The following is a 25,259-nucleotide window of genomic DNA, read 5'->3' as shown; positions in this document are numbered from 1 at the left end:
AGGTACAATCCGAGCCCCTAGGAATTGTGTCTGATACGGTGAGCTGGACCGGGGCCTGATCTGAGATCACCAAGTCCTCTACAGAGACTGACTTGGTTCTGGACCAGGAGTGGTGGGCATTGCAGTGACGGTGCATTCCCTCCCCTCAGGCGGCAGAACTCTCCACATGTCACTGAGCCAATGAGCGAGAGAGAGTCATCTCTACTTCTTGGGTTGATGGTTTTACCCTTTGACTGGCATCCGTCCTCAAAGTGATTACAAACTGCATTCATGTCCTCCACCAGATTTGTGTTGGGGTCTCTCAGGATTCTATGTCCCAGATCGGTATAAAAGGAAGAGCTAGAATCATGTGGCCCCTAAACATTGCATATGCTTATGTCATCAGAAGGGGGTGAAGGCTGATCCCCAGAACCCTCTCCATCCAAGGAACATGTCTGAACAGTGTATATACCGTATATATGTCACCACTCCTGCTTTAGAGTTAGTGGAGCTGAAAGCTTTCCCCACCCGGGGCCACACTCCGATCCGGTCCGGTCCTGGAGCAGAGCCTCTTTAAATGCCGGAGGACCATCATCCTTTTCTGGGGGACTTCAGTCTCCTCACATTCCAGGTTATTACTTTTATATCCTAATATATATGACGCTGAAGGTTGTGTCCCTACCTATTAATGGGATTGTCAGCCATAGCATCAGATCTGAACCCTCCCTTATCCCTCCTACCCCAAAAACTACTATCCCCAACTTATAATACTCTTAACAACAAAAAACACACCAAGAAAAAATCAACCTGATGGGGACCCTGGAAGGGTCTGGGTCCGTCATCACGTACGCCTGTCAAAGACTCCACTTGGTGGATTCCTATCAGATCTAATAAAGATAATAAAGTCAGCTCCCCCGGGTCTGCGGCCCAAAAAACATCATGATAATAAGCTGCCGGGCTCCTCGGCCTTACATCATGATAATAAGCTGCCGGGCTCCTCGGCCTTACATCATGATAATAAGCTGCCGGGCTCCTCGGCCTTACATCATGATAATAAGCTGCCGGGCTCCTCGGCCTTACATCATGATAATAAGCTGCCGGGCTCCTCGGCCTTACATCATGATAATAAGCTGCCGGGCTCCTCGGCCTTACATCATGATAATAAGCTGCCGGGCTCCTCGGCCTTGCATCATGATAATAAGCTGCCGGGCTCCTCGGCCTTGCATCATGATAATAAGCTGCCGGGCTCCTCGGCCTTACATCATGATAATAAGCTGCCGGGCTCCTCGGCCTTGCATCATGATAATAAGCTGCCGGGCTCCTCGGCCTTACATCCTGATAATAAGCTGCCGGGCTCCTCGGCCTTACATCATGATAATAAGCTGCCGGGCTCCTCGGCCTTACATCATGATAATAAGCTGCCGGGCTCCTCGGCCTTGCATCATGATAATAAGCTGCCGGGCTCCTCGGCCTTACATCATGATAATAAGCTGCCGGACTCCTCGGCCTTACATCCTGATAATAAGCTGCCGGGCTCCTCGGCCTTGCATCATGATAATAAACTGCCGGGCTCCTCGGCCTTACATCATGATAATAAGCTGCCGGACTCCTCGGCCTTGCAGCCCTGCATCATGATAATAAGCTGCCGGGCTCCTCGGCCTTACATCATGATAATAAGCTGCCGGGCTCCTCGGCCTTACATCATGATAATAAGCTGCCGGGCTCCTCGGCCTTGCATCATGATAATAAGCTGCCGGGCTCCTCGGCCTTACATCATGATAATAAGCTGCCGGACTCCTCGGCCTTACATCCTGATAATAAGCTGCCGGGCTCCTCGGCCTTGCATCATGATAATAAACTGCCGGGCTCCTCGGCCTTGCATCATGATAATAAGCTGCCGGGCTCCTCGGCCTTACATCATGATAATAAGCTGCCGGGCTCCTCGGCCTTACATCATGATAATAAGCTGCCGGGCTCCTCGGCCTTACATCATGATAATAAGCTGCCGGGCTCCTCGGCCTTACATCATGATAATAAGCTGCCGGGCTCCTCGGCCTTACATCATGATAATAAGCTGCCGGGCTCCTCGGCCTTGCATCATGATAATAAGCTGTACGGACGTGAGGTTAATACATACAGGGGCCCCTGTATGGACGTGAGGTTAATACAAACAGGGGCCCCTGTACGGATGTGAGGTTAATACATACAGGGGCCCCTGTACGGACGTGAGGTTAATACATACAGGGGCCCCTGTACAGACGTGAGGTTAATACATACAGGGGCCCCTGTCAGAAGGTGAGGTTAATACAAACAGGGGCCCCTGTATGGACGGGAGGTTAATACATATAGGGGCCCTTGTCAGAAGGTGAGGTTAATACAAACAGGGGCCCCTGTACGGACGTGAGGTTAATACATACAGGGGCCCCTGTCAGGAGGTGATGTTAATACATTCAGGGCCCCTCTCAGGAGGTGAGGTTAATACATTCAGGGCCCCTCTTAGGAGGTGAGGTTAATACATTTGGGGGCACCTGTCAGGAGGTGTAAGAGGGAATCTGTCCCATACAGCATCCCTGTATAAGACGTGATGGCTCCGTGCCCTGCTCCACGCATCTCCTGCCATAATAAGAGGATAATGTGTCCCTTCACATGTAACCGCACTGTGGGGCCCCGGAGCAGCGTGCATTATATAGCGGTGACTGACCTGGTACTCGGCCACGGCACTCTGGCGATCCTCCGTTATAATGCGACGGTGTTTTGCAGAGATGGGATCATGGCCGAGGTGAACCTGCCTAGTGGGTGCAGAAAGACCAGCATTACTGTGCAGCGGGTCCTGTGTACAGTCTATGGGGAGGAACACCAGGTGTGACTGCATGGTACCCCAAGGAACCCCCAGATCTCCCTCACCGGTACTGAGCCCTGCCCCATCAGAACCAAACCACCCCAGGATCTGATGGATACGACTCTGGACAAGATTAGAGTCACAATTTATAAGATCCTCATGTGGCCACAGAGCAATGAGCAGGGAGACATATGGCCATCCTCGGGGCCCTCAAATGTCAGTGCAGGGGGTCCCATAGACCTTCTCCCTTTCTCTCCTTGCCCCTCACATCTCCCCACCCTCTCCTAGTAAATCCTAGTCTCTTCTAGCCCCTCCCAGTATCTCCTAACCCCTCCCAGTCTCTTCTAGCTCCTCCCAGTATCTCCTAACCCCTCCCAGTCTCTTCTAGCCCCTCCCAGTATCTTCTAGCCCCTCCCAGTATCTCCTAACCCCTCACAGTCTCTTCTAGCCCCTCCCAGTATCTCCTCGCTCTCCCAGTCTCTTCTAGCCCCTCCCAGTATCTCCTCGCTCTCCCAGTCTCTTCTAGCCCCTCCCAGTATCTCCTCGCTCTCCCAGTCTCTTCTAGCCCCTCCCAGTATCTCCTCGCTCTCCCAGTCTCTTCTAGCCCCTCCCAACCCTCCTTGATCCACTTTGCTTCTTCCTGCCTCCCTTAGCTACACCCTGCCTTTCAGCCCCTCTACTCCTCGCGATTACCTTGCCCTACCCGTCTCTTCTGACCCATCCAATCCCTTCTGACCCAGGACCCCCTCCCGTCTCTCCCCATCCCTCCCGTCTTTGCTCATCTCTCCAGGAACCCTTCCAGTCTCTCCAGGACCCCTTCCAGTCTCTCCAGGACCCCTTCCAGTCTCTCCAGGACCCCTTCCAGTCTCTCCAGGACCCCTTCCAGTCTCTCCAGGAACCCTTCCAGTCTCTCCAGGAACCCTTCCAGTCTCTCCAGGAACCCTTCCAGTCTCTCCAGGAACCCTTCCAGTCTCTCCAGGAACCCTTCCAGTCTCTCCAGGACCCCTTCCAGTCTCTCCAGGAACCCTTCCAGTCTCTCCAGGACCCCTTCCAGTCTCTCCAGGACCCCTTCCAGTCTCTCCAGGACCACTTCCAGTCTCTCCAGGACCACTTCCAGTCTCTCCAGGACCACTTCCAGTCTCTCCAGGACCCCCTCCTGTCTGTCCTCATCTCCCCAGGACCCCCTCCCGTCCCTCCCCATCTCTCCAGGACCCCCTCCCGTCCCTCCCCATCTCTCCAGGACCCCCTCCCGTCCCTCCCCATCTCTCCAGGACCCCCTCCCGTCCCTCCCCATCTCTCCAGGACCCCCTCCCGTCCCTCCCCATCTCTCCAGGACCCCCTCCCGTCCCTCCCCATCTCTCCAGGACCCCCTCCCGTCCCTCCCCATCTCTCCAGGACCCCCTCCCGTCCCTCCCCATCTCTCCAGGACCCCCTCCCGTCCCTCCCCATCTCTCCAGGACCCCCTCCCGTCCCTCCCCATCTCTCCAGGACCCCCTCCCGTCCCTCCCCATCTCTCCAGGACCCCCTCCCGTCCCTCCCCATCTCTCCAGGACCCCCTCCCGTCCCTCCCCATCTCTCCAGGACCCCCTCCCGTCCCTCCCCATCTCTCCAGGACCCCCTCCCGTCCCTCCCCATCTCTCCAGGACCCCCTCCCGTCCCTCCCCATCTCTCCAGGACCCCCTCCCGCCCCTCCCCATCTCTCCAGGACCCCCTCCCTCCCGGGCCCCTCCCCATCTCTCCAGGACCCCCTCCCGTCCGTCCTCATCTCTCCAGGACCCCCTCCGGTCCCTCCCCATCTCTCCAGGACCCCCTCCCGTCCCTCCCCATCTCTCCAGGACCCCCTCCCGTCCTTCCCCATCTCTCCAGGACCCCCTCCCGTCCTTCCCCATCTCTACAGGACCCCCACTCATCTCTCCCCATCTCTCCAGGACCCCCTCCCTCCAGGGCCCCTCCCCATCTCTCCAGGACCCCCTCCCGTCTGTCCTCATCTCTCCAGGACCCCCTCCCGTCTGTCCTCATCTCTCCAGGACCCCCTCCGGTCCCTCCTCATCTCTCCAGGACCCCCTCCGGTCCCTCCTCATCTCTCCAGGACCCCCTCCGGTCCCTCCTCATCTCTCCAGGACCCCCTCCGGTCCCTCCCCATCTCTCCAGGACCCCCTCCGGTCCCTCCCCATCTCTCCAGGACCCCCTCCGGTCCCTCCCCATCTCTCCAGGACCCCCTCCCGTCCCTCCCCATCTCTCCAGGACCCCCTCCCGTTCTTCCCCATCTCTCCAGGACCCCCTCCCGTCCTTCCCCATCTCTACAGGACCCCCAGTCATCTCTCCCCATCTCTCCAGATCCCCCTCCCGTCTCTCCCCATCTCTCCAGGACCCCCTCCCTCCAGGGCCCCTCCCCATCTCTCCAGGACCCCCTCCCGTCTGTCCTCATCTCTCCAGGACCCCCTCCGGTCCCTCCTCATCTCTCCAGGACCCCCTCCGGTCCCTCCTCATCTCTCCAGGACCCCCTCCGGTCCCTCCTCATCTCTCCAGGACCCCCTCCGGTCCCTCCTCATCTCTCCAGGACCCCCTCCGGTCCCTCCCCATCTCTCCAGGACCCCCTCCGGTCCCTCCCCATCTCTCCAGGACCCCCTCCCGTCCCTCCCCATCTCTCCAGGACCCCCTCCGGTCCCTCCCCATCTCTCCAGGACCCCCTCCCGTCCCTCCCCATCTCTCCAGGACCCCCTCCCGTTCTTCCCCATCTCTCCAGGACCCCCTCCCGTCCTTCCCCATCTCTACAGGACCCCCAGTCATCTCTCCCCATCTCTCCAGATCCCCCTCCCGTCTCTCCCCATCTCTCCAGGACCCCCTCCCTCCAGGGCCCCCTCCCCATCTCTCCTGGCCGTGCTCCGGTATTTGTCTGGGTCTGTTTGCTGAGCTCAGATACGGCCTTATCAGTGGAGGACTGGCACAGAGTGGCCTTGTGCAGAAGCCTATATCTGCTATCAGAGATCTCACTTGACTAACAAACCAGAGCGCCCGCTGCTCTCAATTCCTGCGAGGGCCTCGTCCCCCGAGCATAATCTGAACCTGATGCTGAAAAAGTCCAGAAACCTAACACAGCCCTAATACTTCTCACAGCTGAGGGGTTGTTACAGAAGTATCCAGTATAAAAAAATATATGTCACCTGAATCTCCTTCCTAATGGTTTGTTACAATGTATCAGTGCAGGTAACGTATCAGTCTGGAGTCCAGGATGTTTACAGGATTGTCTAGACTAGATACAACTGTAACAAACCTTCAGCTGTCAGAAGAACTTTCCAAGTGGGGTATCGATAGCTGCAACCCTAACGGGGCCCCCGGAGCCTGCGGCTCATTGGTTCCGGACCCTGAAGAACTGGGTGTACTCACCACCGCAGCTGATTGGCCTCCTCCTCTGCGACGTTCTGCTGGATCACCTGCTGGAATCGCGTCTCCTTCTCCTGACGAGTCTTTACCTTCTTGTCAGAACCTGTGCGACCTGCGGATCGAGAAGAAATACGGAGCGAGGCGGACACAGCACCAGGACAGAAGCAGCAATATGGCTCTGCACAGAGAATGACGTCTGTAGTACCCTGAGCAGCTTTGCCCTACACTCCATCCACATCCAGAGCTGCACTTACAATTCTGCTGTTGTATCATGTGCACTATGGGGCCAGACCTGATGTACACACCGCTCACCCCACATGCTGCACTGCTCTATGGGGCCAGACCTGATGTACACACCGCTCACCCCACATGCTGCACTGCACTATGGGGCCAGACCTGATGCACACACCGCTCACCCCGCATGCTGCACTGCACTATGGGGCCAGACCTGATGTACACACAGCTCACTCCACATGCTGCACTGCACTATGGGGCCAGACCTGATGTACACACCGCTCACCCCACATGCTGCAATGCACTATGGGGCCAGACCTGATGCACACACCGCTCACCCCACATGCTGCACTGCACTATGGGGCCAGACCTGATGTACACACAGCTCACTCCACATGCTGCACTGCACTATGGGGCCAGACCTGATGTACACACAGCTCACTCCACATGCTGCACTGCACTATGGGGCCAGACCTGATGTACACACCGCTCACCCCACATGCTGCACTGCACTATGGGGCCAGACCTGATGTACACACCGCTCCCCCCACATGCTGCACTGCACTATGGGGCCAGACCTGATGTACACACCGCTCACCCCACATGCTGCAATGCACTATGGGGCCAGACCTGATGCACACACCGCTCACCCCACATGCTGCACTGCACTATGGGGCCAGACCTGATGCACACACCGCTCACCCCACATGCTGCACTGCACTATGGGGCCAGACCTGATGTACACACAGCTCACTCCACATGCTGCACTGCACTATGGGGCCAGACCTGATGTACACACAGCTCACTCCACATGCTGCACTGCACTATGGGGCCAGACCTGATGTACACACAGCTCACTCCACATGCTGCACTGCACTATGGGGCCAGACCTGATGTACACACCGCTCACCCCACATGCTGCACTGCACTATGGGGCCAGACCTGATGTACACACCGCTCACCCCACATGCTGCACTGCACTATGGGGCCAGACCTGATGTACACACCGCTCACCCCACATGCTGCACTGCACTATGGGGCCAGACCTGATGTACACACCGCTCACCCCACATGCTGCACTGCACTATGGGGCCAGACCTGATGTACACACAGCTCACTCCACATGCTGCACTGCACTATGGGGCCAGACCTGATGTACACACCGCTCACCCCACATGCTGCACTGCACTATGGGGCCAGACCTGATGTACACACCGCTCCCCCCACATGCTGCAATGCACTATGGGGCCAGACCTGATGCACACACCGCTCACCCCACATGCTGCAATGCACTATGGGGCCAGACCTGATGCACACACCGCTCACCCCACATGCTGCACTGCACTATGGGGCCAGACCTGATGTACACACAGCTCACTCCACATGCTGCACTGCACTATGGGGCCAGACCTGATGTACACACAGCTCACTCCACATGCTGCACTGCACTATGGGGCCAGACCTGATGTACACACCGCTCACCCCACATGCTGCACTGCACTATGGGGCCAGACCTGATGTACACACCGCTCACCCCACATGCTGCACTGCACTATGGGGCCAGACCTGATGCACACACCGCTCACCCCACATGCTGCACTGCACTATGGGGCCAGACCTGATGTACACACCGCTCACCCCACATGCTGCAATGCACTATGGGGCCAGACCTGATGCACACACCGCTCACCCCGCATGCTGCACTGCACTATGGGGCCAGACCTGATGTACACACCGCTCACCCCACATGCTACACTGCACTATGGGGCCAGACCGGATGTACACACCACTCACCCCACATGCTGCAATGCACTATGGGGCCAGACCTGATGTACACACCGCTCACCCCACATGTTGCACTGCACTATGGGGCCAGACCTGATGTACACACAGCTCACTCCACATGCTGCAATGCACTATGGGGCCAGACCTGATGTACACACCGCTCACCCCACATGCTGCAATGCACTATGGGGCCAGACTGGAGAGACACACCGCTCACCTGCATGCTGCACTGCACTATGGGGCCAGACCTGATGTACACACAGCTCACTCCACATGCTGCACTGCACTATGGGGCCAGACCTGATGTACACACAGCTCACCCCGCATGCTGCACTGCACTATGGGGCCAGACCTGATGTACACACCGCTCACCCCACATGCTGCACTGCACTATGGGGCCAGACCTGATGTACACACCGCTCACTCTACATGCTGCAATGCACTATGGGGCCAGACCTGATGTACACACCGCTCACTCCACATGCTGCAATGCACTATGGGGCCAGACCTGATGTACACACCGCTCACCCCGCATGCTGCAATGCACTATGGGGCCAGACCTGATGTACACACCGCTCACCCCACATGCTGCACTGCACTATGGGGCCAGACCTGATGTACACACCGCTCACCCCACATGCTGCACTGCACTATGGGGCCAGACCTGATGTACACACCGCTCACCCCGCATGCTGCACTGCACTATGGGGCCAGACCTGATGTACACACAGCTCACCCCGCATGCTGCACTATGGGGCCAGACCTGATGTACACACCGCTCACCCCGCATGCTGCACTGCACTATGGGGCCAGACCTGATGTACACACCGCTCACCCCACATGCTGCACTGCACTATGGGGCCAGACCTGATGTACACACCGCTCACCCCGCTTGCTGCACTGCACGGCCAGACCTGATGTACACACAGCTCACCCCACATGCTGCACTGCACGGCCAGACCTGATGTACACACCGCTCACCCCGCATGCTGCACTGCACTATGGGGCCAGACCTGATGTACACACCGCTCACCCCGCTTGCTGCACTGCACGGCCAGACCTGATGTACACACCGCTCACCCCACATGCTGCACTGCACTATGGGGCCAGACCTGATGTACACACAGCTCACCCCGCATGCTGCACTGCACTATGGGGCCAGACCTGATGTACACACCGCTCACCCCGCTTGCTGCACTGCACGGCCAGACCTGATGTACACACCGCTCACCCCGCATGCTGCACTGCACTATGGGGCCAGACCTGATGTACACACCGCTCACCCCACATGCTGCACTGCACTATGGGGCCAGACCTGATGCACACACCGCTCACCCCGCTTGCTGCACTGCACGGCCAGACCTGATGTACACACCGCTCACCCCGCATGCTGCACTGCACTATGGGGCCAGACCTGATGTACACACAGCTCACCCCGCATGCAGCACTGCACTATGGGGCCAGACCTGATGTACACACCGCTCACCCCGCATGCTGCACTGCACTATGGGGCCAGACCTGATGTACACACCGCTCACCCCGCTTGCTGCACTGCACGGCCAGACCTGATGTACACACCGCTCACCCCGCATGCTGCACTGCACTATGGGGCCAGACCTGATGTACACACCGCTCACCCCGCATGCTGCACTGCACGGCCAGACCTGATGTACACACCGCTCACCCCGCATGCTGCACTGCACTATGGGGCCAGACCTGATGTACACACAGCTCACCCCGCATGCTGCACTATGGGGCCAGACCTGATGTCACACCGCTCACCCCGCTTGCTGCACTGCACGGCCAGACCTGATGTACACACCGCTCACCCAGCATGCTGCACTGCACTATGGGGCCAGACCTGATGTACACACAGCTCACCCCGCATGCTGCACTATGGGGCCAGACCTGATGTACACACTGCTCACCCCGCATGCTGCACTATGGGGCCAGACCTGATGTACACACCGCTCACCCCGCTTGCTGCACTGCACGGCCAGACCTGATGTACACACCGCTCACCCCGCATGCTGCACTGCACTATGGGGCCAGACCTGATGTACACACAGCTCACCCCGCATGCTGCACTGCACTATGGGGCCAGACCTGATGTACACACAGCTCACCCCGCATGCTGCACTATGGGGCCAGACCTGATGTACACACAGCTCACCCCGCATGCTGCACTGCACTATGGGGCCAGACCTGATGTCACACCGCTCACCCCGCATGCTGCACTAAGGGGCCAGACCTGATGTACACACAGCTCACCCCGCATGCTGCACTATGGGGCCAGACCTGATGTCACACCGCTCACCCCGCTTGCTGCACTGCATTAGGCCTCCTGGACACAAGTGTAAGATTTGCTGTAGATCTCGCCCTTCATTGGAAATTATGAATTCTGCAGATCATGGTCATAGAAAAAAATCTGCAGTGCACATGAGATTTGTGTCATCTCCTCCTGTACTGCACGTGTGTCCGCACGGCAATCCGCGTGTATTCCTCAACATGGGCAGGTGACCTCATGGGACCAGAGCTGATGGACACACCACTCAGCCCGCACACTGCATCAAATGATGGAGCCGGAGTGGACGGATAGACCGCTGACTCCACACACCGCACTGCATTACGGAGCCGGAGTGGACGGATAGACCGCTGACTCCACACACTGCATTACGGAGCCGGAGTGGACGGATAGACCTGACTCCGCACACTGCATTACATTACGGAGCCGGAGTGGACGGATAGACCGCTGACTCCGCACACTGCATTACATTACGGAGCTGGAGTGGACAGATAGACCGCTGACTCCACACACTGCACTGCATTACAGAACCGGAGTGGACGGATAGACCTGACTCCGCACACTGCATTACATTACGGAGCCGGTGTGGACGGATAGACTGCTGACTCCGCACACTGCACTGCATTACAGAACCGGAGTTTACGGATAGTCCGCTGAATCCCCACACTGCACTGCATTACAGAGCTGGAGTGGACAGATAGACCGCTGACCCCGCACACTGCATTACATTACGGAGCCGGAGTGGACGGATAGACCGCTGACTCCCCACACTGCACTGCATTACGGAACCGGAGTGGACGGATAGACCTGACTCCGCACACTGCATTACATTACGGAGCCGGGGTGGACGGATAGACCGCTGACTCCCCACACTGCACTGCATTACAGAGCTGGAGTGGACAGATAGACCGCTGACTCCGCACACTGCATTACATTACGGTGCCGGAGTGGACAGATAGACCGTTGACTCTGAACACTGCATTACGGAGCCGGAGTGGACTGATAGACCTCTGACTCTGCACACTGCACTGCATTACGGAACCGGAGTGGACGGATAGACCTGACTCCGCACACTGCATTACATTACGGAGCCGGGGTGGACGGATAGACTGCTGACTCCGCACACTGCACTGCATTACAGAGCCGGAGTGCACGGATAGACCGCTGACTCCCCACACTGCACTGAATTACAGAGCTGGAGTGGACAGATAGACCGCTGACTCCGCACACTGCATTACATTACGGTGCCGGAGTGGACAGATAGACCGTTGACTCTGCACACTGCACTGCATTACGGAGCCGGAGTGGACAGATAGACCGCTGACTCCCCACACTGCACTGCATTACAGACCCGGAGTGGACGGATAGACCGCTGACTCCGCACACTGCACGGCATTATGGGGACATGATGTAATGGTGAGTGCAGCTTTGGATGTAACTGCAGCATCATTGGCGGCTTTACCTTGGCGCAGGTCTCGGAGCCTCAGCTTTCCTGGCTGCTGGTTCAGCACGGTGGACACGGCGTGGGGACTGGACAGACTGAGGGGAAATCTCAGGTTCTGGAACTCAATGACCTGTAATGGACGCACATGTTCAGCGCACTGTCATGGTGGCGGTCAGCAGCTTTGCCCAGAGAACTCACCTGTGACGCATTCTGCTGCAAGCTCTGGAGATGTCTCTTTTTGCGGGACACCCCATAGGACAGTTTCTGGCCTCCCTGGGGTCTCCTCGTGGGCGAGATGTGGAGGTTCCCTTGGCGTTCCTTCCTGTGAAGATGAAAGTGACATCTGATCACAGACCAGAGGAGCGGTGACAGCTGCCCCAGGCTCCGCCATACTGTTTACACGTGGTCATGTGACTTCCTATCCTGGGCGCACATGGCGGTGACGTCACACTCGTGACCTGACCCCGGGTCATTCAGGTTACATATGGCCAGGGGCACCTTCAGTTCTGAACACACAGAGAATGATGACACTTCCTAGGGGCCCCTCTAAATAACAGCTCATCCCAGGTCAGGTAGGCTCACTGCACTGGTCTGACTGGTTTGACTGGTGCAGCTTTAACCCTTACTGTGCTGCTGTGCCATGGACTGTACTTACGTTGCCGTCAGTCTGGGGGAGCAGGTGCCAGTGAACACGCAGAGACGCGGCGTCGCATTCAGCTCCGAGATCAGCAGCTCTACCCTCGTCTGTGCGGTGCCATAGCTGGACGGAGTATAGGTCACGGTCACCTCCACCAGTCCTCCACCTGGAACCACCCCTACAACAGAGGACGGACTGCGGAATCAGGATCGGAAGGATGGAAACGGTCCCCATAGCAACTGCTTACTGACTGTTTCCAACAACAACCAGCAGAATAGTGAGTGCAGCTCTGGAGTATAATACAGGATGTAACTGGGGATCAGTACAGGATAAGTAATGTATGTACACAGTGACTTCACCAGCAGAATAGTGAGTGCAGCTCTGGAGTATAATACAGGATGTAACTAAGGATCAGTACAGGATAAGTAATGTATGTACACAGTGACTGCACCAGCAGAATAGTGAGTGCAGCTCTGGAGTATAATACAGGATGTAACTCAGGATCAGTACAGGATAAGTAATGTATGTACACAGTGAGTCCACCAGCAGAATAGTGAGTGGAGCTCTGGGGTATAATACAGGATGTAACTCAGGATCAGTACAGGATAAGTAATGTATGTACACAGTGACTGCACCAGCAGAATAGAGAGTGCAGCTCTGGAGTATAATACAGGATGTAACGCAGGATCAGTACAGGATAAGTAATGTATGTACACAGTGACTGCACCAGCAGAATAGTGAGTGCAGCTCTGGAGTATAATACAGGATGTAACTCAGGATCAGTACAGGATAAGTAATGTATGTACACAGTGACTGCACCAGCAGAATAGTGAGTGCAGCTCTGGGGTATAATACAGGATGTAACTCAGGATCAGTACAGGATAAGTAATGTATGTACACAGTGACTGCACCAGCAGAATAGTGAGTGCAGCTCTGGGGTATAATACAGGATGTAACTCAGGATCAGTACAGGATAAGTAATGTATGTACACAGTGACTGCACCAGCAGAATAGTGAGTGCAGCTCTGGAGTATAATACAGGATGTAACTCAGGACCAGTACAGGATAAGTAATGTATGTACACAGTGACTTCACCAGCAGAATAGTGAGTGCAGCTCTGGAGTATAATACAGGATGTAACTCAGGATCAGTACAGGATAAGTAATGTATGTACACAGTGACTGCACCAGCAGAATAGTGAGTGCAGCTCTGGGGTATAATACAGGATGTAACTCAGGATCAGTACAGGATAAGTAATGTATGTACACAGTGACTGCACCAGCAGAATAGTGAGTGCAGCTCTGGAATATAATACAGGATGTAACTCAGGATCAGTACAGGATAAGTAATGTATGTACATAGTGACTCCACCAGCAGAATAGTGAGTGCAGCTCTGGAGTATAACACAGGATGTAACTCAGGATCAGTACAGGATAAGTAATGTATGTACACAGTGACTGCACCAGCAGAATAGTGAGTGCAGCTCTGGAGTATAATACAGGATGTAACTGGGGATCAGTACAGGATAAGTAATGTATGTACACAGTGACTGCACCAGCAGAATAGGGAGTGCAGCTCTGGAGTATAATACAGGATGTAACTGAGGATCAGTACAGGATAAGTAATGTATGTACACAGTGACTGCACCAGCAGAATAGTGAGTGCAGCTCTGGAGTATAATGCAGGATGTAACTCAGGATCAGTACAGGATAAGGAATGTATGTACACAGTGACTGCACCAGCAGAATAGTGAGTGCAGCTCTGGAGTATAATACAGGATCAGTACAGGATAAGTAATGTATGTACACAGTGACTGCACCAGCAGAATAGTGAGTGCAGCTCTGGAGTATAATACAGGATGTAACTCAGGATAAGTAATGTATGTACACAGTATTCCTGCTGGTTATGGAGATGATATGCGACTTGTATAATGGGGTTCAGAGGTGATCAGTCCCCCATTACTGTCCGCTGTGGATGGAGTCATCTCCATTGCTGGGCTCCTCGCTGCGCTGGTTATTATCAGATATTTGTCAGCCTTGCGGATCTGACACCGTGACTTCAGTAATCACGTTATAATGGCGGCTCCTCGTTAATCCTGTTGGACTGAAATTAAATTATCAGTTCTTGATTTTACTGCACTGAACTTGTGAGAGGAAATAAATCCTGCGCCCTCACCCCGAGTACAGCTGAGGCAGCCAGTGCCTCGCGTCTCACCGATAACAAAGGCTGGGGGAACGCTACCTCCGGGTGCGCTAACATCGCTGTTCCATACACGCCTTGTGCAGAGCCAGTTTGGTTGTGAAACTGGAATTAGCAGAGAGGAATGCGTGTCTCAGTCACTCTACCCAATATCTAGGCAGCAGGAGGGGCCACATCGAACTGTCGGGGGCCACACCCAATCGCCTGTATACGCACCTGAAGTCGGAGAGATTTCAAAGTCTTTGTGAGGCTGAGAACAAACAATGCTGAACTCAAAGTCAACCGGGCAGCTGCAGCGCAAGGGGAGGACGTAGAGCGCTCTGCGGGGAGAGATACGAAAAACGAGCATGAGCAAAGGATAAACCAACACCCAAGGTGTCCAAGGGCTGTGTGCGGGGGCTGGGACCAGCAGCTGTACCACCGCCGAAGTCCACGAAGAGCAGGGGCAGAAAACCACAACCTGTCACCAAAAAGCCTCTTAGGCCACTTTCACACTCGCGTTTGGTGCGGATCCGTCTTATATCTGCACAGACGGATCCGCACCGATAATACAACCGTCTGCATCCATTCAGAACGGATCCGTTTGTATTATCTGTAACATAGCCAGGACGTCAATGGAGGACGGATCCGTTTTCTATTGTGCCAGATTGTGATATAGAAAACGGATCCGTCCCCATTGACTCACATTGTGCGCCAGGACGGATCCATTCGGCTCAGTTTCATCAGACGGACACCAAAACGCTGCAGGCGGCCTCCAAAGCGGAACGGAGGCAAACTGATGGATGCATTGGGGCTGAACTGATCCGTTTTTTACGCTTGTGAGAGCCCTGAACAGATCTCACAACGGAAAGCCAAAACGCCAGTGTGAAAGTAGCCTGAGCTGGACACCAGGTCACCGCTGTGGAGCAGAATTAACCTGCTATGCCCAGGTGCAGGAGTTCTTGTACTGCAGGGATAGCGGGAAGGTTCCCGAGGTGTAGGGGTCATCTTCTACACAGCAGCGACCCTGCATCTAGGACTTTAGTTCTCGGCTCTACTATTGGACTTGGAGAATGCAAGCCTGGCTTGTCAGGCCCAGCGACTACTGAGTACTTGTACTGTACAATACAGCTAGTACTCTAGTCACAGCCAGAGCTGCTTACAATCCATTTGCAACCTACTCACGGCTAAGGCTAGGTTCACATCTGTGACATCTTCCTGCGGGAGGCTCATTCACAGATTCCGGCAAGAAAGAAAGATGGAGTACAGCTGGAGGCTGGTAATGTGAACGCGGCCTAAGCTGAACTACTACTGGGTGAGGAGAGCGCCGCACTGAGGTCGCTCTTACAGACTTCTGATATGCTCTAGTGACATGAAGTATTGATTGCAGGGGTCCGGCTTCTGAGAGCCCCGTGATACCTAAACCAAGGGGCAGCAACTTTCGTCAGTCGCGCTCTCTTGGATCTTCTCTCCTCTGGGCACGGAGTGAGCGCCGTCCAACGCCTCTGGGCGTCCTATGAATCCATCCACCGAATGACCAGTTATCCGAGCAAAACCAGTCTGGAGCACCTGCCCCTTTATTTCAGAAACCAAACTCCCACCCATCGCAATTTCGTGTCAGCATATATGGCATACTTGTAAAGGCAGCTCTGGATGTGACTGGAGTATCATACGATTGCTCTTTCACACATAATAACCAGCGTTATCCTTCTGTAAATGTTTGTCTTAATTTTCGGTGTTGGAATTTGGCCATGTAAACTTGGAGGCACAGCGTGGGAAAAGTCAGTAACCTCCAGAGCTGCATTCACAGTTCTGCTCGTTACCTTTATTGTGATTTTCCAAATCTGTGGACAGTAATGTGACCTGACAGATCAGACTGTGAGTCTCCACTGTGAACCACACTAGAAATGTCACAACAGCTCTGGATGTGACTGTGTTATATGGCCATCTGTCAGGATGTAAAAGAGGTCTGGCCTCCGTCCACTGATCCCGCACATAAACAGCCTGAACCCGTCATCTCTCTGCACACCGCACTTGTCACTCCACACGCTGCAGGGAACGAATCTGGAGCCAAATCAACAGGTTTTCTGCTGATCTTCAAGACATGAACAGAGCTGCTTATAAGAGGGCATCGCAGACGTGACACGTAGTGATCAGCGGGGGACAGTAGGGTACTGCTGTATCCTCTCCCCCGAAATGGCTGATAACAGGAGCAATAGACTGGATTCTCCTGTCCTACAGTCATCCTCTCCCCTGAAATGTCTGATAACAGGGGCAATAGACTGTATTCTCCTGTCCTACAGTCATCCTCTCCCCTGAAATGTCTGATAACAGGGGGCAATAGACTGTATTCTCCTGTCCTACAGTCATCCTCTCCCCTGAAATGGCTGATAACAGGGGGCAATAGATTGTATTCTCCTGTCCTACAGTCATCCTCTCCCCCCCTGAAATGGCTGATAACAGGGGGCAATAGACTGTATTCTCCTGTCCTACAGTCATCCTCTCCCCTGAAATGGCTGATAACAGGGGGCAATAGACTGTATTCTCCTGTCCTACAGTCATCCTCTCCCCTGAAATGGCTGATAACAGGGGGCAATAGACAGTATTCTCCTGTCCTACAGTCATCCTCTCCCCTGAAATGGCTGATAACAGGGGGCAATAGACTGTATTCTCCTGTCCTACAGTCATCCTCTCTCCTGAAATGGCTGATAACAGGGGGCAATAGACTGTATTCTCCTGTCCTACAGTCATCCTCTCCCCTGAAATGGCTGATAACAGGGAGCAATAGACTGTATTCTCCTGTCCTACAGTCATCCTCTCCCCTGAAATGGCTGATAACAGGGGGCAATAGACTGTATTCTCCTGTCCTACAGTCATCCTCTCCCCTGAAATGGCTGATAACAGGGGGCAATAGACTGTATTCTCCTGTCCTACAGTCATCCTCTCCTCTGAAATGGCTGATAACAGGGGGCAATAGACTGTATTCTCCTGTCCTACAGTCATCCTCTCCCCTGAAATGGCTGATAACAGGAGGCAATAGACTGTATTCTCCTGTCCTACAGTCATCCTCTCCCCTGAAATGGCTGATAACAGGGGGCAATAGACTGTATTCTCCTGTCCTACAGTCATCCTCTCCCCTGAAATGGCTGATAACAGGGGGCAATAGACTGTATTCTCCTGTCCTACAGTCATCCTCTCCCCTGAAATGTCTGATAACAGGGGGCAATAGACTGTATTCTCCTGTCCTACAGTCATCCTCTCCCCTGAAATGGCTGATAACAGGGGGCAATAGACTGTATTCTCCTGTCCTACAGTCATCCTCTCCCCTGAAATGGCTGATAACAGGGGGCAATAGACTGTATTCTCCTGCCCTACAGTCATCCTCTCCCCTGAAATGGCTGATAACAGGGGGCAATAGACTGTATTCTCCTGTCCTACAGTCATCCTCTCCCCTGAAATGGCTGATAACAGGGAGCAATAGACTGTATTCTCCTGTCCTACAGTCATCCTCTCCTCTGAAATGGCTGATAACAGGGGGCAATAGACTGTATTCTCCTGTCCTACAGTCGTCCTCTCCCCTGAAATGGCTGATAACAGGGGGCAATAGATTGTATTCTCCTGTCCTACAGTCATCCTCTCCCCTGATATAGCTGATAACAGGGAGCAATAGATTGTATTCTCCTGTCCTACAGTCATCCTCTCCCCTGAAATGGCTGATAACAGGGGGCAATAGATTGTATTCTCCTGTCCTACAGTCATCCTCTCCCCTGAAATGGCTGATAACAGGGAACAAAAGACTGTATTCTCCTGTCCTACAGTCGTCCTCTCCCCTGAAATGGCTGATAACAGGGGGCAATAGATTGTATTCTCCTGTCCTACAGTCATCCTCTCCCCTGATATAGCTGATAACAGGGAGCAATAGATTGTATTCTCCTGTCCTACAGTCATCCTCTCCCCTGAAATGGCTGATAACAGGGGGCAATAGATTGTATTCTCCTGTCCTACAGTCATCCTCTCCCCTGAAATGGCTGATAACAGGGAACAAAAGACTGTATTCTCCTGTCCTACAGTCATCCTCTCCCCTGAAATGGCTGATAACAGGGAGCAATAGACTGTATTCTCCTGTCCTACAGTCATCCTCTCTCCTGAAATGGCTGATAACGGGGGGCAATAGATTGTATTCTCCTGTCCTACAGTCATCCTCTCCCCTGAAATGGCTGATAACAGGGGGCAATAGACTGTATTCTTCTGTCCTACAGTCATCCTCTCCCCTGAAATGGCTGATAACAGGGGGCAATAGATTGTATTCTCCTGTCCTACAGTCATCCTCTCCCCTGAAATGGCTGATAACAGGGGGCAATACACTGTATTCTCCTGTCCTACAGTCATCCTCTCCCCTGAAATGGCTGATAACAGGGAGCAATAGATTGTATTCTCCTGTCCTACAGTCATCCTCTCCCCTGAAATGGCTGATAACAGGGGGCAATAGACTGTATTCTCCTGTCCTACAGTCATCCTCTCCCCTGAAATGGCTGATAACGGGGGACAATAGATTGTATTCTCCTGTCCTACAGTCATCCTCTCCCCTGAAATGTCTGATAACAGGGGACAATAGACTGTATTCTCCTGTCCTACAGTCATCCCCTCCCCCCCTGAAATGGCTGATAACAGGGAGCAATAGACTGTATTCTCCTGTCCTACAGTCATCCTCTCCCCTGAAATGGCTGATAACAGGAGGCAATAGACTGTATTCTCCTGTCCTACAGTCATCCTCTCCCCTGAAATGGCTGATAACAGGGGGCAATAGACTGTATTCTCCTGTCCTACAGTCATCCTCTCCCCTGAAATGGCTGATAACAGGGGGCAATAGACTGTATTCTCCTGTCCTACAGTCGTCCTCTCCCCTGAAATGGCTGATAACAGGAGGCAATAGACTGTATTCTCCTGTCCTACAGTCATCCTCTCCCCTGAAATGGCTGATAACAGGGGGCAATAGACTGTATTCTCCTGTCCTACAGTCATCCTCTCCCCTGAAATGGCTGATAACAGGGGGCAATAGACTGTATTCTCCTGTCCTACAGTCGTCCTCTCCCCTGAAATGACTGATAACAGGGGGCAATAGACTGTATTCTCCTGACCTACAGTCATCCTCCCCCCTGAAATGGCTGATAACAGGGGGCAATAGACTGTATTCTCCTGTCCTACAGTCATCCTCTCCCCTGAAATGGCTGATAACAGGAGGCAATAGACTGTATTCTCCTGTCCTACAGTCATCCTCTCCCCTGAAATGGCTGATAACAGGGAGTAATAGACTGTATTCTCCTGTCCTACAGTCATCCTCTCCCCTGAAATGGCTGATAACAGGGAGCAATAGACTGTATTCTCCTGTCCTACAGTCATCCTCTCCCCTGAAATGGCTGATAACAGGGGACAATAGACTGTATTCTCCTGTCCTACAGTCATCCTCTCCCCTGAAATGGCTGATAACAGGAGGCAATAGACTGTATTCTCCTGTCCTACAGTCATCCTCTCCCCTGAAATGGCTGATAACAGGCGGCAATAGACTGTATTCTCCTGTCCTACAGTCATCCTCTCCAGCCTGAAATGGCTGATAACAGGGAGTAATAGACTGTATTCTCCTGTCCTACAGTCATCCTCTCCCCCTCCCTGAAATGGCTGATAACAGGGAGCAATAGACTGTATTCTCCTGTCCTACAGTCATCCTCTCCCCTGAAATGGCTGATAACAGGGGGCAATAGACTGTATTCTCCTGTCCTACAGTCATCCTCTCCCCTGAAATGTCTGATAACAGGGAGCAATAGACTGTATTCTCCTGTCCTACAGTCATCATCTCCTCTGAAATGTCTGATAACAGGAGGCAATAGACTGTATTCTCCTGTCCTACAGTCGTCCTCTCCCCTGAAATGTCTGATAACAGGGAGCAATAGACTGTATTCTCCTGTCCTACAGTCATCCTCTCCCCTGAAATGTCTGATAACAGGAGGCAATAGACTGTATTCTCCTGTCCTACAGTCATCCTCTCCCCTGAAATGTCTGATAACAGGGAGCAATAGACTGTATTCTCCTGTCCTACAGTCATCCTCTCCCCTGAAATGTCTGATAACAGGAGGCAATAGACTGTATTCTCCTGTCCTACAGTCATCCTCTCCCCTGAAATGGCTGATAACAGGCGGCAATAGACTGTATTCTCCTGTCCTACAGTCATCCTCTCCAGCCTGAAATGGCTGATAACAGGGAGTAATAGACTGTATTCTCCTGTCCTACAGTCATCCTCTCCCCCCCCCTGAAATGGCTGATAACAGGGAGCAATAGACTGTATTCTCCTGTCCTACAGTCATCATCTCCTCTGAAATGTCTGATAACAGGAGGCAATAGACTGTATTCTCCTGTCCTACAGTCGTCCTCTCCCCTGAAATGTCTGATAACAGGGGGCAATAGACTGTATTCTCCTGTCCTACAGTCATCCTCTCCCCTGAAATGGCTGATAACAGGGGGCAATAGACTGTATTCTCCTGTCCTACAGTCATCCTCTCCCCTGAAATGTCTGATAACAGGAGGCAATAGACTGTATTCTCCTGTCCTACAGTCATCCTCTCCCCTGAAATGTCTGATAACAGGGAGCAATAGACTGTATTCTCCTGTCCTACAGTCATCCTCTCCCCTGAAATGTCTGATAACAGGAGGCAATAGACTGTATTCTCCTGTCCTACAGTCATCCTCTCCCCTGAAATGTATGATAACAGGGAGCAATAGACTGTATTCTCCTGTCCTACAGTCATCCTCTCCCCTGAAATGTCTGATAACAGGAGGCAATAGACTGTATTCTCCTGTCCTACAGTCGTCCTCTCCCCTGAAATGGCTGATAACAGGGGGCAATAGACTGTATTCTCCTGTCCTACAGTCATCCTCTCCCCTGAAATGGCTGATAACAGGGGGCAATAGACTGTATTCTCCTGTCCTATAGTCATCCTCTCCCCTGAAATGGCTGATAACAGGGGGCAATAGACTGTATTCTCCTGTCCTACAGTCATCCTCTCCCCTGAAATGGCTGATAACAGGGAGCAATAGATTGTATTCTCCTGTCCTACAGTCATCCTCTCCCTGAAATGGCTGATAACAGGGGGCAATAGACTGTATTCTCCTGTCCTACAGTCATCCTCTCCTCTGAAATGGCTGATAACAGGGGGCAATAGACTGTATTCTCCTGTCCTACAGTCATCCTCTCCGCTGAAATGGCTGATAACAGGGGGCAATAGACTGTATTCTCCTGTCCTACAGTCATCCTCTCCCCTGAAATGGCTGATAACAGGGGCAATAGATTGTATTCTCCTGTCCTACAGTCATCCTCTCCCCTGAAATGGCTGATAACAGGGGGCAATAGACTGTATTCTCCTGTCCTACAGTCATCCTCTCCCCTGAAATGGCTGATAACAGGAGGCAATAGACTGTATTCTCCTGTCCTACAGTCATCCCCTCCCCTGAAATGGCTGATAACAGGGGGCAATAGACTGTATTCTCCTGTCCTACAGTCATCCTCTCCCCTGAAATGGCTGATAACAGGGGCAATAGATTGTATTCTCCTGTCCTACAGTCATCCTCTCCCCTGAAATGGCTGATAACAGGGGGCAATAGACTGTATTCTCCTGTCCTACAGTCATCCTCTCCCCTGAAATGGCTGATAACAGAGGGCAATAGACTGTATTCTCCTGTCCTACAGTCATCCTCCCCCTGAAATGGCTGATAACAGGGAGCAATAGACTGTATTCTCCTGTCCTACAGTCATCCTCTCCCCTGAAATGTCTGATAACAGGGAGCAATAGACTGTATTCTCCTGTCCTACAGTCATCCTCTCCCCTGAAATGACTGATAACAGGGGGCAATAGACTGTATTCTCCTGTCCTACAGTCATCCTCTCCCCTGAAATGGCTGATAACAGGGGGCAATAGACTGTATTCTCCTGTCCTACAGTCATCCTCCCCCCTGAAATGGCTGATAACAGGGGGCAATAGACTGTATTCTCCTGTCCTACAGTCATCCTCTCCTCTGAAATGGCTGATAACAGGGGGCAATAGACTGTATTCTCCTGTCCTACAGTCTGAGGCGACTGACGGAGGGTTACATTGCAGTAAATGTGCCGCTGTGATCGGCCAGGTGTACGTTCATCTGTGGTGTGCTATCAGCGCAGTTCTTTGCGGCTGTGCAGGAAGAGATAAGTGGCCGCTCTGACTGCTCCTTTGTCTGAGGCTTTTAGCGCAGTTTCGTTCCGCAGCGGACATCCTGCCATTAAACGCCGTGCACATCTACATATCAGCTTGATGCAGCCGCTTCGACGTTCTTCCAGTGTGAGCGAAGGATCAATATTTGTCATTCATTTGGCAGGGAGCGCGATGAGTGGATGCTGCTACTCACCTCTGCCCAAGCGGCACATCTGATAAGTTCACATGAGATGGAAAGTCCAGCAGGTCCATGGCGGGGTAGGCATGCAGGGGCACCAGCAGCGTCTCGTCACCCTGGGGACAGGAACATGCGGGCACTCAAGAGCAGAACATGGAGATGGATGGAGCGACGGGACATTAATGTCACCTGCCGCGCGGATATGTACAGAGGAGGGGGAGTCACAGTGCTAAGAGGGCCATATACCACCCACTATACACTGCACAGTCAGATATAGGAGACCGTATACCACTATACACCGCACAGTCACATACAGGAGGTCGTATACCACTATACACCGCACAGTCACATACAGGAGGCGGTATATAACCTGGTATACACCGCACAGTCACATACAGGAGGCCGTATACCACTATACACCGCACAGTCACATACAGGAGGCCGTATACCACTATACACCGCACAGTCACATACAGGAGGCGGTATGTAACCTGGTATACACCGCACAGTCACATACAGGAGGCCGTATACCACTATACACCGCACAGTCAGATACAGGAGGCCGTATACCACTATACACCGCACAGTCAGATATAGGAGGCCGTATACCACTATACACCGCACAGTCAGATACAGGAGGCCGTATACCACTATACACCACACAGTCACATACAGGAGACTGTATATAACCCGGTATACACCGCACAGTCAGATACAGGAGGCCATATACCACTATACACCGCACAGTCACATACAGGAGGCCGTATACCACTATACACCGCACAGTCACATACAGGAGGCCGTATACCACTATACACCGCACAGTCACATACAGGAGGCGGTATATAACCTGGTATACACCGCACAGTCACATACAGGAGGCCGTATACCACTATACACCGCACAGTCACATACAGGAGACTGTATATAACCCGGTATACACCGCACAGTCACATACAGGAGACTGTATATAACCCGGTATACACCGCACAGTCACATACAGGAGGCCATATACCACTATACACCGCACAGTCAGATACAGGAGGCCGTATACCACTATACACCGCACAGTCACATACAGGAGGCCGTATACCACTATACACCGCACAGTCACATACAGGAGGCCGTATACCACTATACACCGCACAGTCACATACAGGAGGCGGTATATAACCCGGTATACACCGCACAGTCACATACAGGAGACTGTATATAACCCGGTATACACCGCACAGTCAGATACAGGAGGCCGTATACCACTATACACCGCACAGTCACATACAGGAGGCCGTATACCACTATACACCGCACAGTCACATACAGGAGGCGGTATATAACCTGGTATACACCGCACAGTCACATACAGGAGACGGTATATAACCAGGTATACACCGCACAGTCACATACAGGAGACGGTATATAACCAGGTATACACCGCACAGTCACATACAGGAGACGGTATATAATCCGGTATACACCGCACAGTCACATACAGGAGACGGTATATAACCCGGTATACACCGCACAGTCACATACAGGAGGCGGTATATAACCCGGTATACACCGCACAGTCACATACAGGAGACGGTATATAACCCGGTATACACCGCACAGTCACATACAGGAGACGGTATATAATCCGGTATACACCGCACAGTCACATACAGGAGACGGTATATAATCCGGTATACAACGCACAGTCACATACAGGAGACGGTATATAACCCGGTATACACCGCACAGTCACATACAGGAGGCGGTATATAACCCGGTATACACCGCACAGTCACATACAGGAGGCGGTATATAACCTGGTATACACCGCACAGTCACATACAGGAGGCCGTATACCACTATACACCGCACAGTCACATACAGGAGGCCGTATACCACTATACACCACACAGTCACATACAGGAGACTGTATATAACCCGGTATACACCGCACAGTCACATACAGGAGGCGGTATATAACCTGGTATACACCGCACAGTCACATACAGGAGGCCGTATACCACTATACACCGCACAGTCACATACAGGAGGCCGTATACCACTA

At 53.1% G+C, this 25,259-nt stretch overlaps 1 protein-coding gene across 1 annotated transcript in view; it reads right to left on the bottom strand.

Moving 5' to 3' along the window:
• CFAP221 (cilia and flagella associated protein 221) overlaps positions 1-25,259 on the bottom strand; it is a 64,341-nt gene that overhangs the window by 21,898 nt on the left and 17,184 nt on the right. The window contains 7 exon segments of the mRNA XM_040440871.1: positions 2,681-2,768; positions 6,206-6,314; positions 11,989-12,100; positions 12,169-12,292; positions 12,626-12,785; positions 15,023-15,126; positions 23,216-23,316. Of these exon segments, the coding sequence (XP_040296805.1) occupies positions 2,681-2,768; positions 6,206-6,314; positions 11,989-12,100; positions 12,169-12,292; positions 12,626-12,785; positions 15,023-15,126; positions 23,216-23,316 (798 nt within the window).

Source organism: Bufo bufo, chromosome 7 (assembly GCF_905171765.1).
Source record: "Bufo bufo chromosome 7, aBufBuf1.1, whole genome shotgun sequence".
Classification (NCBI taxonomy): Eukaryota; Metazoa; Chordata; class Amphibia; order Anura; family Bufonidae; genus Bufo; species Bufo bufo.
Note: the sequence above shows the minus strand (reverse complement) of the source record. Positions and strands in the feature narration are given on the sequence as shown.